Source organism: Oryx dammah, unplaced genomic scaffold (assembly GCF_014754425.2).
Source record: "Oryx dammah isolate SB20612 unplaced genomic scaffold, SCBI_Odam_1.1 HiC_scaffold_29, whole genome shotgun sequence".
In the NCBI taxonomy this organism is placed as follows: Eukaryota; Metazoa; Chordata; class Mammalia; order Artiodactyla; family Bovidae; genus Oryx; species Oryx dammah.
In genome coordinates, this window is record NW_024070213.1 from 106,024,825 (window position 1) to 106,041,172 (window position 16,348).

The 16,348-nt window shown below is 37.9% G+C and overlaps 1 protein-coding gene across 4 annotated transcripts in view; it reads left to right on the forward strand.

Moving 5' to 3' along the window:
- The window catches only part of PPFIA2 (PTPRF interacting protein alpha 2), a 501,565-nt gene that overhangs the window by 420,418 nt on the left and 64,799 nt on the right, over positions 1–16,348 (forward strand). For all 4 annotated transcript variants that reach the window (XM_040234485.1, XM_040234487.1, XM_040234486.1 and 1 more), the window contains exon 20: positions 1,980–2,134. In XM_040234485.1, the coding sequence (XP_040090419.1) occupies positions 1,980–2,134 (155 nt within the window). The remainder of the gene's footprint in view (positions 1–1,979; positions 2,135–16,348) is intronic.

A 16,348-nucleotide genomic window follows, 5' to 3' on the forward strand; every position in this document is an offset into this window, starting at 1 on the left:
GTATGTCCTCCTCCCCCGAATATTCTTCCTTTTAGTGTTACCAGACTGCTTAAAATTTATATAAAGTTTTTTTATTTGAGCTGTAATTCCCCTGCTCCCTCTTCACAATAGCACTTGTGAAAAAGCCGAATTTTCATTCTGAGATCAAATTTTCATTTTTAGAATTAACTGTATATTTTTAATCTTGGTACTTGTCAATATTTTGAGAATAGCCTTTCTCTGTTAAAATGGAGTCAAAGTATAAGAAGTACTGGTCAGGACTAGTTACCAAAAACTAAAGAAATTCCAAGGCAAGAATATAAGCTTGGCTTCTAGTGTAAAGATAATTAAGATCTTAAAATCCATGATTGTACCCCAGCTACTTTTAACAGGCAGGTATGTAAATCACCCTATGGGTGCTGCTACTGCCAGCTATAAATCTCCTCCTCAGAAAAGGAAAAAAAAAAACCTGAAATATTAAAAGAAGAGATAAGTTTACATGGGAAAATACCCTATTTGTCATAGCAACTCTTCATACCTTCCTTTCCACCTGCCTAAAAATTGAAGCAGATTTCTATAATAACTAATACCATAAATAAATAAATATAAGCATACAATTTACATCTTAAATGTATGTTCTTTCACTGTCATCATTTATAGCATCTCTGAATATTTAATTGATATAACTGAATATAACGATTTAATGATTTAAGTTAGAATCTATCTTCTAAATAATGTGTTTTACAATAAACATTTTTGAAAAGAGTTTTTTTGTGATATCAAACATTTTCTCTGTTTTATGTTTATTTTCTAATGTGAAAAGTTACTCCAGGTTCACAATTTATACTTACTATGTTCTGTGTGTTAGTCACTCAGTCGTGTCTGACTCTGCAGTCCCATGGACAGTAGCCTGCCAGGATCCTTTGTCCATGGAATTCTCCAGGAAAGAATACTGGAATGAGTTACTATTCCCTTCTCCAGTAGACCTTCCTGACCCAGGGATTGAACTGGGGTCTCCTGCATTGCAGGCAGATTCCTTATTGTCTTACTGAACTCATATTAATTAAGATGAATAAGTACAGTTAAATAATTCATCATGATACTGTCAAATTAACAGCTATAAAAATGATAACCGTATCATCAAACCTATCCTATTAAAACTGTTAAATACATTGACCAGGAATGGAACCTAGATCAGCTTGCTTGGAAATCATTTCAGCTTATCATGTACCTACAAGACCTGAGAACTGTAAGGAAAATATACAGTGATCACTAGGGTATATGATTTGTTTCTTCAAAATCTCACCCAGATGATTTAAAATTCAACAAATTAAGCACAAAACTGAGAAAGATACCAAGAGGAAAATCCAGTTAAACCATGGGCTAGAATATGAGCATAAACTTTATTAGTTACATTTAAATTTCTTATCATAGGTCATTATGTGAGCGATCTAAAAATATAAATTGCAAGAAAGAAATATGTCAAGCGTCAAGGACTAAATTATAAAAGGTCACTTCACATGAACTTAATAAACCAATCTATGTTTTCACTGATTAGTTTGATATTGTATGAAAAATAAGGAAAAATACTAGGAAAAATATTTTCTAGAGAAAATTTGGAGGCTTAGTGTCCTAAGGCTGAGGAAATCAGACTTTAATGTGCTTAAGAAACACGGGAAGCAAAGGAGAAAGTAACATTCAAGTGTACTTGTTTCTCCTTTTGTGCCTTTATCAAGGAATTAGGTCTTCTGTACCTTGTGGAAGATCCCCTGGGGGGCATGGCAACCCACTCCAGTATTCTTGCCTGGGGAATCCCATGGACAGAGGAGCCTGGCGGGCTACAGTCCACGGGCTCGCAAAGCGTCAGACGGGACTGAAGTGACTTAGCACGCATGCGTCTTGTGGATGTTGCAGAATTGTCTCGTGACAAGGTGCACTGTGTTGTGTACCTGGTGAACGTCACACCAAAGCAAGCAGTCTTCCCTCTTTTCTGTTTGCAGTAGTTTATCTGCCTCCCTTGAGACTGAAAGCCTTGGGCTTGGCAGTGCCAACAGCAGCCAAGACTCTCTTCACAAAGCCCCCAAGAAGAAAGGAATCAAGTCTTCAATAGGACGTTTGTTTGGTAAAAAAGAAAAAGCTCGTCTCGGGCAACTCCGTAAGTATGCATGTTTGACTTTCCGCTGCCACTCATTTTCCTTACTTCTTAATACCCGTCTATCTTTCATCTATTTCCCCTACCTGATAAACTTTCTAGTTTAATCATCTTTGTAACCGATTTAGCTGAATAATGTTTGGTAAAAGTTTCAAAGGAATATATTATAAAACTTCCAATCCTTGTGATTCCTCTGTTAATAATACTACCAGGAATATAGATAATTTTAACATTGTGATAGACACAAGGACTCTCAAGACAGGGGTTACTAGTGTCATCCTTGTTTATTGATGAGTAAGAAATGTATTCATAATTTGCTAAACTGAAATATTTGTCCAAGGCCATGATTCAAAACCAGTTTGAAACCACTGAGCACATTGCATAGATGTGTATAGAAACTAGCTGTGTGCGTTTTAAAAGTTTTTCTGTTGAAAAAATTAAACCTACAAAAAAAATCCAAAATAGCTCTTTTTAGGTCAAAATAAAGCATTTAAAGAACCTAGATGTAAAGGGTAAGGTTTCTTTGTTTTAAAGTATCACAACTTTGTATTAACAAACTCTATAGCATATCGATGGGGAGACAAAGGGCAATAGGAGTTGCATTAGAATTAGAATTATTGTCACTGACTAATTAATAAAATATAGATCAATACATCTGAAATGACCCTAGGTAAATATATAAATATATAGATAGGTTGATAAATAGATAGATGGATGGATAGATAGGTAGATAAATAGATATAGTCTGAAGCCAAAAGAATATGTGAATTGTATTTTCTAAATGATGATATATACTCTTGGCTTTTTTTTCCCTTTGATGTCATTTTACATATTGAATTCTTCTCCTGAAATCCTTTTTATCATCTTGCTTATTTATGCTTACCTTTACTTTTCCCCTGCTCTTCTCATTCTGTTGAGTTCAGAACTAGAGTTAAATTACAGAGAAAAAGATTTAGAAAAAAATTTAGCTCCTGCTTCTGGTGGTAAGTGATGAACAGAATGCAGCACTCCCTTAATACTCATTTTGAATTCTCAAATAAAGGAATAATTATTCACAAATAATGTCCCATCCCCCAGAATTAGTTTACTACCCTGGCACTACAAGAATTTCTGAGAATAGTGTTCATATTTGCAGATTTACAACGGTAGTATTATTCAAAAATAGCTTTCCCAAGTTCCACAGTGTGAAACCCATAAAAAACATCAGAAGCCATAGGAAACCCATCTCCGTAACACATGGGCAGTCAGCTCTGTAACTGACTATTACTCAAAAAAAGAACAAAATGTTCCTTGGGCTTCTCTTTCTCAGGAAAGGACCCTTTTAGGCTAAAAGAAGGTGGTTATTTGGGCAATATAAAATGTGCACACCAAGACATTATTTTAAAATCTGTTTCACTTGACAACTATTTATTGTCAGAATCAAGATATCTAAGATATAATTTAAAGCCTGCAAAAATATAAACGCTTCTAGAAACAGCCTTTTTATTCATTTTCAGTGACTGTGTGTCTCTATGTTAGAACAGATGAGATCAGAAGAGAATTAATTACAATTATGTTCTTATCAACTCCATCCAAATCAGAAAATAGCAATAGTTTTTCAAGATCACATTGTAGACCTGAGAAGATTTCTGAGTTCTGAGCAATTTTGTTTTGCTATGTGGGACAATAGAGTATAAACAAAGCCAGTGACAGTGGAAGAGTAAGAACTGCCATGCTGATGAGGAAGACAAAGACAAAAATCTGTACTTCAGAGCTATAGAAAAGCTGCATTGAGGGTGGAACAAAGTTCCTGTAGAGACAGAAATAAAGGTCTTTATTGGGTATAATACTTGAGAAAATAAGAAAACACAGGCACAAGTAAGCTTCAGTAAGTCATGTTTTGATTTGTTGTGTTTTCCTGAAGAAATGGTGCCTGGTGCCACTAGTGCTTTGGTTGAGGAATATAGACTCATGTTCACTTCTGTCCTGAGAAATGGGCATCCACGTTGTGAGAGGAAGACCGTGGAAGCTTAACCAAGTCCAGGGGTTGCCACTGAGTGCTGCTGATGCACACATTAGAAGGAATTAGGGAAACATTTCTAACGATCATGATTTTAATAACTTGATCTAGAAAATTCAGACATGGGAGCACTGTGCCAATATACTTTCTTTTATCAGTGAAAAAAGAAATTGGAGATAGAAGATGATGCCATGGAAAGTAACATGGTAGAGGGCTGATGGTGTCAAAGGACAAAATTTGAGGTTTGGGACCGTGTCTCAGGTCTTAGAACTCTTGAAGAGTTTAACTCATAAAGGCAAAGAAACGTAAGTTAAGTTGACAATAGCTACGCTGCTGCTGCTGCTAAGTCGCTCCAGTCACGTCCGACTCTGTGTGACCCCAGAGACAGCAGCCCACCAGGCTCCCCCATCCCTGGGATTCTCCAGGCAAGAACGCTGGATGGGTTGCCATTTCCTTCTCCAGTGCATGAAAGTGAAGAGTGAAAGGGAAGTCACTCAGTCGTGTCAGACTCCTAGTGACCCCATGGACTGCAGCCTACTAGGCTCCTCCATCCATGGGATTTTCTAGGCAGGAGTACAGGAGTGGGGTGCCATCACCTTCTCCGAACAATAGCTATGCTGGATGCATTGAAATGAAATGTGGTGCAGAAGAAGGAAACTTTCTAAATAAAACTATGAAAATGTTCACTCAATTCTGTCAGGTTTGACAAACCACAAAGGAGAAATTCTTAGTAATTCACAGAATAGAATATTTGTAAAGGTGGTGTTATTCACCTTATAGATTGTTATATACAGTCTGAAAAGCTACGGTAATAAAGTGAACGTCAGATGTGATGGATCAGTCCGTGTGACCACATTGATAACTGCTAACCACGGAAATTGAAAAGCATTTGAATAAAGCTAAAAATACATTACAGATAAAGGATTTAAAATGATACAACATATTTATGAGCCTTGTCTCCTTGAAGGTCACAGTTGAATTTGGGGAGAGTGTCCTGACAGAGGGAATATTGTTTTAGCAGACTTGGGGTCTGGTTTTAGTTTCTCTCTCTCTTTTTTCTTCTTTGATTTTCTCCCACTTTCTTTCTATATTACAAATCCCTAAAAAAAAGATGAAAAAAAATGTTTAATAATCTCATTGATAGACATGGAAAAAGCAGGCCAATAAATATCTCTGCTTACTTCCTAGCGTATAGAATAGATTCAGGATATAAGAAGATACATTTTTTTAGATTAGCTTTTATTAGAGGTATAGTGGATTTATAATGTTGTGTTAGTTTCTGCTCTACAGCAAAGAGAATCAGTTAAATGTATACATGTATCCACTCAGTTTTAGATTCTTCTCCCACATAGATCAATACAGAGTATTGAGTAGAGTTTCCTGGGCTATATAGCAGGTTGTAGAAGACTTAACAGCCCAGTGACCACGGTTTCGCCCCCCTGATTTATGCATCCAGATGCAATGCCATAAATGTTTAAACATGCTCATATCTAACCTTCATTTTAAAAGTCATTACTTGATCCTGCCATCTTCCCTAAATATTGACTTATTTTTCCCTACCCTTATCATCCAAGCTTAAGTGAGTTTTTTCTTCCTCATCTGTCAGTCACATTACAACCTACCATATGCTGACTTCCACACATAAAATTCTAAACACAAGTTCAGTCTTAACCAACCTGGATGACTGGTTAGGACATCAAAGCTAGATATTATCAAAGAAATTTGAGGATTGTAACAAACTCACAGTTATATTTATGATGATGTAAACTTAAGCAGTATATCTAAAATAGGTGACCTCTTCCCAAAAACAAATTCTAAAAGATTTTTTACATAAGTTGTATCTATGTGAATGACAGATATAGTTGAATGTCATAGATAAGTAAGAACAGTATCCAAAAAGGCACTAACCAAAATAAAGTGATAATTGAAAAAACTGCCCAGGTCAAAAGGGGAATTATAAAATTCTTATTTTTTATTATTTTTGTTTAGTTATTTTAAAGTTTAAAGAAAATGAATAAAACAAAGATTTAATGTATTTGAACAAAATATGCAAATAAGTGCAACTATTCCAAAACACTTTTGCCTCTATCTTCTTACTTGAAAAGCAAAACTTAAACCACAAAAGAGACATTAACAATAGGACATGGAAGCCCAAGAGAATTGATATTTTGATAGGTGGGGACAGGTAGAATGTTGATCATCCAAAGTCATTTATTTACTCCTATTTTGAATGAATAGCCTGTGATGAGCCAATGTGAGGTACAGAGTACTGGACTTTTGGAAAATGGTGAAAGCATGGCCCTGACATCAAAGAACTCTGAATTTAGCAAGGTGGGTGGTATGTAAGTATAGACAACCTTTCATTTAAAAAACAAACAAACACTTCATACTGAAACATACTGTTTCTGGCCCAAAAGAGCTTTACCTGGTACATTGTCTGAACTCAAGACAATCAGGAACAGAGGTTCTAAATCTCAAAATCCACGATTACACATCAGTAATCGGAATGTTGACTGGCTTGATTTTTAATTTTATCCAAAGGCATCAACCTGTTTCGAAGCAAAGCAAATTAAATTGTGTTCAAAACAGCCATGTCAGATGAAGTCTGTTTCTCTGACAAAGTTACTCAGTAATAGAACAGGAAAGGCATTAGGGTGAGCTGTGATTCACGGCAGCCCTGTACACAAGATGTCAAAATGGAGCCTGAGTGATGGAAAAATTAGGTGGAATTTGCAACCAGGTGAATAATCCTCCTTTAATAGTGATGATGAGTAGAGTGATGACACCCAGAATCCAGGTTTCTAATGGCTTGATGAGGATTCACTGTTTTTGATCAACACATCCCCTAGTCACTTGAACATGAATATTTCAATAGAACAGTGATCTGACTTATGGATTGGTGATACAGAAAGAAATCACAAATGAAAGAAAATAAGTGTTCTTCCTTTACGATTACCTCAAAAACCTGACATGAAAGATCCAAAATATCCTATTTTTAAAAGTGTAACTCTTAGGAGCATTTTTTTGCAAGAAAACTTGGATATTAATGTAACTTTAAAGTTATTAAGTCAATGAATTTAGGACACATTAATAGACATACAGTATTGAGATAAAAGAAGACTTTTTCATCCTGTTCTTCTATTGTAAAACATGAGCCAGGGAATAGAATCCATCTCTGATAAATACACTTTCAGAGGCAGATCATAACTTTGAAGGAAGTTTGGGGGGAAATATTAAGCTGATAAGGAAAATTGAAATTGTATGAGGAGTAACTAAGTAGAAGAGCACGTCTATTCCCTTTGCTGACCTGTCTGGATGGCTGATTACGAATATTTGAAAAGCTTGTTATATGCAGAATCTTTGGCCTTTTATTGTTTAGTAAGGATACAAAACTCTAGCCAAAGTGTTAAAAGACTAACTTCCTCTCAATAAGAAAGAGAACACTGGGGAGTCAGAGTTGTATACAAACAAACTGGCTTGTGAAATAATGAGTTATTAGTCACTGGATATCATCAAGCAGAAGCTAGGTAAATAGTAGGAAGAACTGTTGTAGAAAGGGATCCAGAATTGGAAGGGCAGTTGGACAGGATGATCTTTAAGACCTATTTCAAACCTAGTAGTCCTGAATCTATGAAGCTCTAATATTTAAGCCTTAGACCCAGCAGCTCTTCTTTCTATAAAATATGTAACATGAGTTTTGTACTATGAAAATGCATTTCATTTTTCAAATTACAGACTTTTAGAGTTAGAAGATCAGAGAAGGCAATGGCACCCCACTCCAGTACTCCTGCCTGGAAAATCCCATGGATGGAGGAGCCTGGAAGGCTGTAGTCCATGGGGTCTCAAAGAGTTGGACACAACTGAGCAACTTCACTTTCACTTTTCACTTTCATGCATTGGAGAAGGAAATGGCAATCCACTCCAGTGTTCTTTCCAGGAGAATCCCAGGGACGGGAGAGCCTGGTGGGCTGCCGTCTATGGGATCACACAGAGTCAGACACAACTGAAGTGACTTAGCAGCAGCAGAGTTAGAAGATATCTAAAGGCCATGTCTAAAGACCTGCCTCTTGAGAAATCTGTATGCAGATCAGGAATCAACAGTTAGAACTGGACATGGAACAACAGACTGGTTCCAAATAGGAAAAGGAGTACGTCAAGGCTGTATATTGTCACCCTGCTTATTTAACTTATATGCAGAGTACATCATGAGAAACGCTGGACTGGAAGAAACACAAGCTGGAATCAAGATTGCTGGGAGAAATCTCAATAACCTCAGATATGCAGATGACACCACCCTCATGGCAGAAAGTGAAGAAGAACTAAAAAGCCTCTTGATGAAAATGAAAGAGGAGAGTGAAAAAGTTGGCTTAAAGCTCAACATTCAGAAAACGAAGATCATGACATCCGGTCCCATCACTTCATGGGAAATAGGTGGGGAAACAGTGGAAACAGTGTCAGACTTTATTTTTGGGGGCTCCAAAATCACTGCAGATGGTGACTGCAGCCATGAAATTAAAAGACGCTTACTCCTTGGAAGAAAAGTTATGACCGACCTAGATAGCATATTCAAAAGCAGAGACATTACTTTGCCGACTAAGGTCCATCTAGTCAAGGCTATGGTTTTTCCAGTGGTCATGTATGGATGTGAGAGTTGGACTGTGAAGAAGGCTGAGCGCCAAAGATTTGATGCTTTTGAACTGTGGTGTTGGAGAAGACTCTTGAGAGTCCCTTGGACTGCAGGGAGATCCAACCAGTCCATTCTGAAGGAGATCAGCCCTAGGATTTCTTTGGAAGGAATGATGCTAAAGCTGAAACTCCAGTACTTTGGCCACCTCATGCGAAGAGTTGACTCACTGGAAAAGACTTTGATGCTGGGAGGGATTGGGGGCAGGAGGAGAAGGGGACGACAGAGGATGAGATGGCTGGATGGCATCACTGACTCGATGGATGTGAATCTGAGTGAACTCCAGGAGTTGGTAATGGACAGGGAGGCCTGGCGTGCTGCGATTCATGGGGTTGCAAAGAGTCGGACACGACTGAGCTACTGAACTGAACTGAAAGGCCATGTAATGACCCATGCTCTATACTATACAGAAACAGATGATTTTAACAATCATCAGGCAAAGCAGCCACTGGTAGGAAGGTTGGCAGTGGTTCCCAGCTCTCACTTCCAGGGCCAGTGCTCCAGACAATATACTCTTGGGACTGTTTCCATCAAAAAGAACTTCAGTGAGCTCGTAGTCTCATGGAACATGTTTGGAAACTTAATGAAATTAAACTGTTTTCTTCAAAAAGTTTATAACTTCTTGAGGGTATTACACATAAATGCATAAAAAGTAAAGAACCATTCAAGGCAATAGTAAAAACATCACAGAATATATTATAAACTTTCTTATAGAACATGCAGACATAAGATCAGTAAAGTGTTCAAATTATTAATTTTTTCCCTCCCTGGATATGTTTGACTCTACTTGGAACATCTAAGGAGACATTCCTTTAGAATTGGAAAGGTATAAAACTTGAGTTTCAAATAAGACTCATCTCTCAAAAAAAAGTACTGAAGCCGCATGAAAGGATAAATTCCATGGGAGATGTGATGGAAAGGAACCTGGGTCTTTATATGGTTAGTTAGGAAGTGGATGCCAGGCTGGGGTGTGAAGTGTAAAACCAAATGATCAAGCCAAAGAAGTGATAAGGATTGAGGATCAAGTTGCCTAGCTGTGGAGAGAGTGGAAATGCATAGATTAGGAGGCAGCAACCCAAAGGAGGCACAGCACTCAAAGGAAATAACCTGGGTCCCAGCATCAAGTATCGGAGCACAAGGGAGAGTGAGGAGTCGGGGCAATCGCACAGCGTGCTGTGCTTCAGAGGCAGTTAACCAGTGAGGAAGATGGCAACAGAGTGTGAACAGGTAGTGATGCTAAATTCATTTATTACCTCTGGTATGTCATCTGTTCCACCTGATCTTAACACATTTACTACCTGGGAAACACCCAGGTAGAAGACCCACCCAGGTCTTCAGAGTCCTAACAATAATGACCGTAAACAAAAATGAACAGAGCACACGTGATTATCCTAGCAGGTGGGAAAATGGTAAAAGCAGAAAAATATGTATAATTCATGCAGGCAGTATCCCTAATTAAAGATACATAAAATGTGTATATTATTGAGTGAAAAATAAATAAAAACTACTCTTGCAAGTTTCCCTTAAATGCATATGAGAAGCAATACATTTCAAAGACACATTTTGGCTTGCTAAATTGCAATTCTCTTCATGGTCGTCTGTCAGATTGTATATCATAATGGTCTGATTTCTATTATTTATTATAATCAGCATAAGAAAATAATGAGCAGACGCAACAATAACATCAGAGCAACATTGTTTAGCAAGCATGTTTCTACACATAAAATTTGGGTTGCTGTGCTAGCCTTTACCTCCAGATTCAGATTGTTCCTAGATGTTACGGAAGTAGCAAATACAATATAAATTCTCAAAGTATCAGTTAGAGATGAGTCATGCTCTACATAATGAAAGGTCTTCTTATGAAGAAAGCAGTGTTTAGGTTCAGCTATGAATGCATTTATTACATGCCATTTAGGAGCCAGGCATGGTGCCTAGGTGCCTCCTCCAGAACTAATAGACTGAGTCAGGAAACAAGTCATCATTTATAAATTCCAGTGTGTTTAAAATCAAAATGAGTACTATGGACTCATTCCAAAGAGAGGTCAAGTAGATGAAAGATGGAGCTGCCGATCAGCTGCAGATTATAGTCTTAATCTCTCTGGGTTTAGATTTTCTTTTTAATATGATAGCAAGGAACTCTGCTGGACAAATGGAGCTATAGAGCTCTTGCCACGTGGGTCTTGGCCTGACTTTCCTACAGATTCTTACCTCAAGTGCCAACAGGAAATAAATTATACTCAATAGAGTCTAAGGCCCAGGCAACATAGAGATATTTGCCTTCACAATCCCAATGAACAGATATCTCTATCTAGTACCCCTGGAGAAGAAAATGTCAGTCCTCTCCAGTATTCTTGTCTGGAATACCCCATGGACAGAGGAGCCTGGTGGGCTACAGTTCATGGGGTTGCAAAGAGTCAGACACAGTTTAGCGACTGAACAGTAACAAAGCCATCCATAGATCTAGCCTATGCATGTCCTTTCCTAAATTTCTCAGCCTGGATCTTAGGAAATCTTATACTTTGTAGCACCTCTCCTGAAATTTCTCTAAGACCTTCCTCTGGTGCCTGGGAGAGCTTGGGACTGGCAATGCTATCCCGGCAGCACACCCTTTCCCCAGACCTGTACCTGTGTAGGTCGAGTCTCTGCTGCTGCTGAGTCACTTCAGTTGTGTCCGACTCTGTATGACCGTACGAACTGCAGCCCACCAGGCTCCTCTGTCCATGGGATTTTCCAGGCAAGAGTAGCGGAGTGGGGTGCCATTGCCTTCTCCGGGTCAAGTCTCTAGAAGCATTCAAATTTTGTGTTACCTTTCAGATGCAACAAGACAGGAAGGCAGTGCCGTCTGGGCACGATGCCTAATTCAAGCAGACCGTGTGCACCTGGGTCCCTGTTTCTCCCTAATCCTCTGTACTGTATCTTGTATTCTCCGGATTCCTGGGGGAGCCTAGAGACTTTACCTGTAGGGTTGCTCTGGGCCAGAACAACCTGACCTTGTTGGCTGACCTTGGTTCCAGAAGGATGGCCTAATAATTGAATCACTCCTGCAGTCAGAATGGTATCATATGAGATTGGGTAACAATAGATTGTTGTTCCACTAATTTGGGGTTACTCAAAATATTTGTATAGAAAGGGGTCTGGAAGAAATATTTGACTAGGCCCCTCACACCCTAAAAGCGATCCTATCTCAAACACTTCAAAGTCCTTGAAAACTTCACAAAAGAGTCTGCAGAGTGCCTGATGGCCCAGAGAACTTCATAGAGGGTATGGATTGTGCCTTGGGCTTTTGCATGTGCCAGCTCTAGGGGGCCACTGACAAGGTGATAAGCAATAAAGTATCCACTGAATCATGGGACTCAAGCCTTCTATGCCTAAACACCTTATGCCATGAGATGGGGTGTAGTTAATGATGTTCTCGCCATATTACTAGGCGCTTCCCAGGCAGCACTGGGCTTCCCTGGTGCCTCAGCTGGTAAAGAATCTGCCTGCAATGCAGGAGACCTGGGTTCAGTCCCTGGGTTGGGAAGATCCTCTGGAGAAGGGAAAGGCTACCCACTCCAGTATTCTGCCCTGGAGAATTCCATAGTCTGTACAGAGGGGTCACAGAGTCGGAACAACTGATCGACTTTCACTCCCTGGTGGCGCTAGTGGTAGAGAACCCACCAGCCATGTTGGAGACATAAGAGGTGTGAATTTGATCCCTGGGCCAGGAAGATCCCCCTGGAGGAGGGTATGGCAACCCACTCCAGTATTCTTTCCTGGAGAAACTCATGGGCAGAGGATCCTGGCCGTCTACAGTCCATAGCATTACAGAGAGTCAGACACAACTGAAGCGACTTACTATGTACACACTCCATATTACTAAGAGGTCTCCTGGAGAATGAGCGTTTCTCACTGGGCACACTCTTGCAATTTCAAAATGGGTAAACTAAAAAATTTTCTACTTGCTGAAGGGTGTTTAGAATTCTTGACTCCTATTTAATGTATATCTGTTGCACTTTGCAATCATTGTGACATATAAAAATTTGCTCCCTTTCCCCCACCAACACAGGCAAATATTTACACTCCCTCTGAAAATTGGTATTGTCTCCTGTATAGAACCAATACAATGGAGATATAATGCAAGCCGAAAAAATGAGTCACATAGGTAATTTTCAATTTTCTAGTACCCATATTGAGGGTTAGTAAAAAGAGACAGGTGAGATTAAGTTTACTAATGTTTTTATTTAAACCAATATAGAAAAATTATCATTTCAACATGTTCAGTTCAGTTCAGTCGTTCAGTCGTGTCTGACTATTTGCAGCCCCATGAACCGCAGCATGCCAGGCCTCCCTGTCCATCACCATCTCCCGGAGTCTACCCAAACCCATGTCCATTGAGTCGGTGATGCCATCCAACCATCTCATGCTCTGTTGTCCCCTTCTCCTCCTGCCTTTGATATTTCCCAGCATCAGGGTCTTTTCAAATGAGTCAGCCCTTCACATCAGGTGGCCAAAGTAATGGAGTTTCAGCTTCAACATCAGTCCTTCCGAACACTCAGGACTGATCTTCCTTTAGGGTGGACTGGTTGGATCTCCTTGCAGTCCAAGGGACTCTCAAGAGTCTTCTCCAACACCACAGTTCAAAAGCATCTATTCTTCAGTGCTCAGCTTTCTTCACAGTCCAACTCTAACATCCATACATGACCACTGGAAAAACCATAGCCTTGACTAGACATCAATATAAAATTATTAAGTAGATATATGTTTTCTTTTCTTGCACTGTGTTTTCAAAATCTTGTGCATGGTTTATACTCAGAGCTCTTAATTTGGACCAGCCATATTTCAAGTATTCAATAGCTGTATGTGGTAAACGAATAAAACACAGATCTAGATGAATAGATATTCCTAAAGTCCACACGGCCATCCACTGATGCCCAGGAAAAATTGAAAGAGACTCTCACCAGATTTATATAATCACTCATAGAGTAAACAAGTTCATTAGAAGGTTTGGCTAAGGTTACCCTACCATTAGCTGGTCAGATGGTTGGAGAGATGAACCTGAGATTTATGGGGCTCCTGGATCAATGCTATGAAAGAATGTTTTCTCATCTACAAATGTTTTATTTGGACTTAAAAGTGCACATAATTAGACTTTTGTTCCTGCGTAAGGGTACAGCCCATGCCACTTGAAACTAATTTTGCCTACTGTGACTTATGTGTCATTTTCTATTGGCATTTTCAAACATGATGTAGCAACGATTCTTTATCAGATTTCTTTAAAGGATATTAGATTTTGAAGTGATCAGAGTATTTCCAAGCCCCTCATGCCTTTTACTTTTAGAACTGTATTTGTGAAAAGAAAAGTCTACTATTTTTTTCTGGATCTAGTTTGGACTCACAGAATTCCTCTAGAGTTCTGTTTCTCTTCCAGAGCACTAAACTTTTTAAAATGTTCTTTTCTCTAATTAAAATGTAAAAAATTTAAATCGTAATTTATATGTTCTTTCCTCAGAAGAATAAAAAGCCTGATTTATCCAACCAAGTAGCGGTTGAGAATATCTCATTGTTTATTAAATAGGTCTTCTCATCAATCTCTGTGTCCCCATCTGGACTGATGAAGAATTTTGTGCCTTTTAAGTGAATCACTATTCATTTCCATTTATATTTCCAGAGAGCAATTTTATTGTTAATTGCATATGGTAAATAGTAACTTATGGATGTACAGTAGGGCAAGGATACCAATGAGAAAAATAAAATGAAAATATTCACTCATTCTGTATAGTGGAAATTTCCACATTTAAAAATATTCCCTAAGAGTACTTTAGTCAACTAGTAGATGACTTCCCTAATGATGAAAATAATGAATGAAAAGAAAGAAATGAAACAATTATGAGTAAATGGAAGTTCCTTTATGAGATTGTAGTCAGGAGTCCCAGGAGATCCTGGAGGGGACACCACATGGTTCCTTGTTTAAGGGAACCAGGGACTGTGTTGTAACTTACATCTGCAAATGCCTCTCAAAGTATTGTACACCAAAAAGAATTTTAAAATTGAAATATATGGAAATACTGCCTCTGACAGATCAGAGTTGAATAAAAGGAGAGAGGTGAGGAGCAACTGCTTCAAATAAAGTATAAGCAATGCTTTCCTACGATTAGTGTTGCTTCAGGTCTTTTGTTCTTTCAAGATAACTTAACTGCTTTCTCCTTGTGAGATGAAAATAATGAAAATCATTCACAATATAAAGTTCTTTAAGTTTTAATTGCTTATGTGCATAATTGAATAAAGTAAATTTCATCCCTCAAACTCTGAATCCCTGAGTAAGATCTAGATAGTAATCGATATGTTTTCAGTTGAAGATGACTTTCTTGTAATTATTCAGTTCAGTAACAGAATAACTGGGCTATGAGATTAACTTATTTATGACAGTGTTCCTGAACTAATAGTATTGAGTAATTAAATTATTTTCTAAAATAAATTATGAAAAACAATTACAACAAAATTATCTTTAATAGTACATATCTACTGATATATTGGTGAATGTTTTTGTGTAGTCTTTGTAAGAGTATTAGCTTAAATCTCTCTACCTAATCTTGAGCTTAAATGGGATTTAAATCTCTTCTAATTAAAAGCATATGTATACCTTAACCTACTTAAAAAATAATGAACATTTTTCATTGACCTTGACTTAATGTTTTCCACACAGTAAATAGCAGAGAGAAAACAGAGCCCAGGTTTAAGTTTTCATTTTTCACTTACAACTGATAATTTATGAACAGTGATATGTTAGGAGATGCTAAATAATTGCTCTGTAAAATTGTTCAATGCCCAGCACACTTACATTCTCCTCTTATTCCAAGGTTATGTAAATATATCATATATATCCCAAAGCCAAATGAAACTGACATTACATCAAATAGTTTATAAACTGCTTGGTAAAAACAATTCTTACCAGGGTCTTTTGAAGAAAGATTTAAAATTTTTTTCAGGTTAAAATTACAAATTATAGATTAAATTACAGATTACAGATTAAAATTACAAAACAAAGCAAAGCCTTACAGAACATAGTAAGCTCTGAAAGTCAGGTTTGTACTGAAGGATATAGGAGTCAGCCAGGTGAGCAGAGGAGTGTTCTAGAGCAAAAGACAAAAAATTTTAACTCAGCAAATATCTCTCCATTCTCTCAATTTGGAAGAGAAGACATATACTTGAGTTTCTGTGCATTGGGCTATCATTTATTCCATCATACATGAAAAATTTCAAATATTTCTAACAGTGAGAAAAACCTCACACACGGCACAGTTTTTTTCATTTTTCGTAAGAAAAGTAGAAAAACAAACCTCAAAGCTTGCAGACTATATACTTAAGTGTTTTCAGTGTATTAGTTGCTACTAGGTGTGACTGAATGGCCTACATTTTTGCCTCCATTCTCTCGATGTGTGTTTATGTGTATACCCATGCCATCGAATGCATATTGAGTTGGAAATACAAAGACCAGCCAAAAAAGAAAAAAAAAAAAAAGTGATACTAAACAGTTGCTCAAATAAACTTTAAA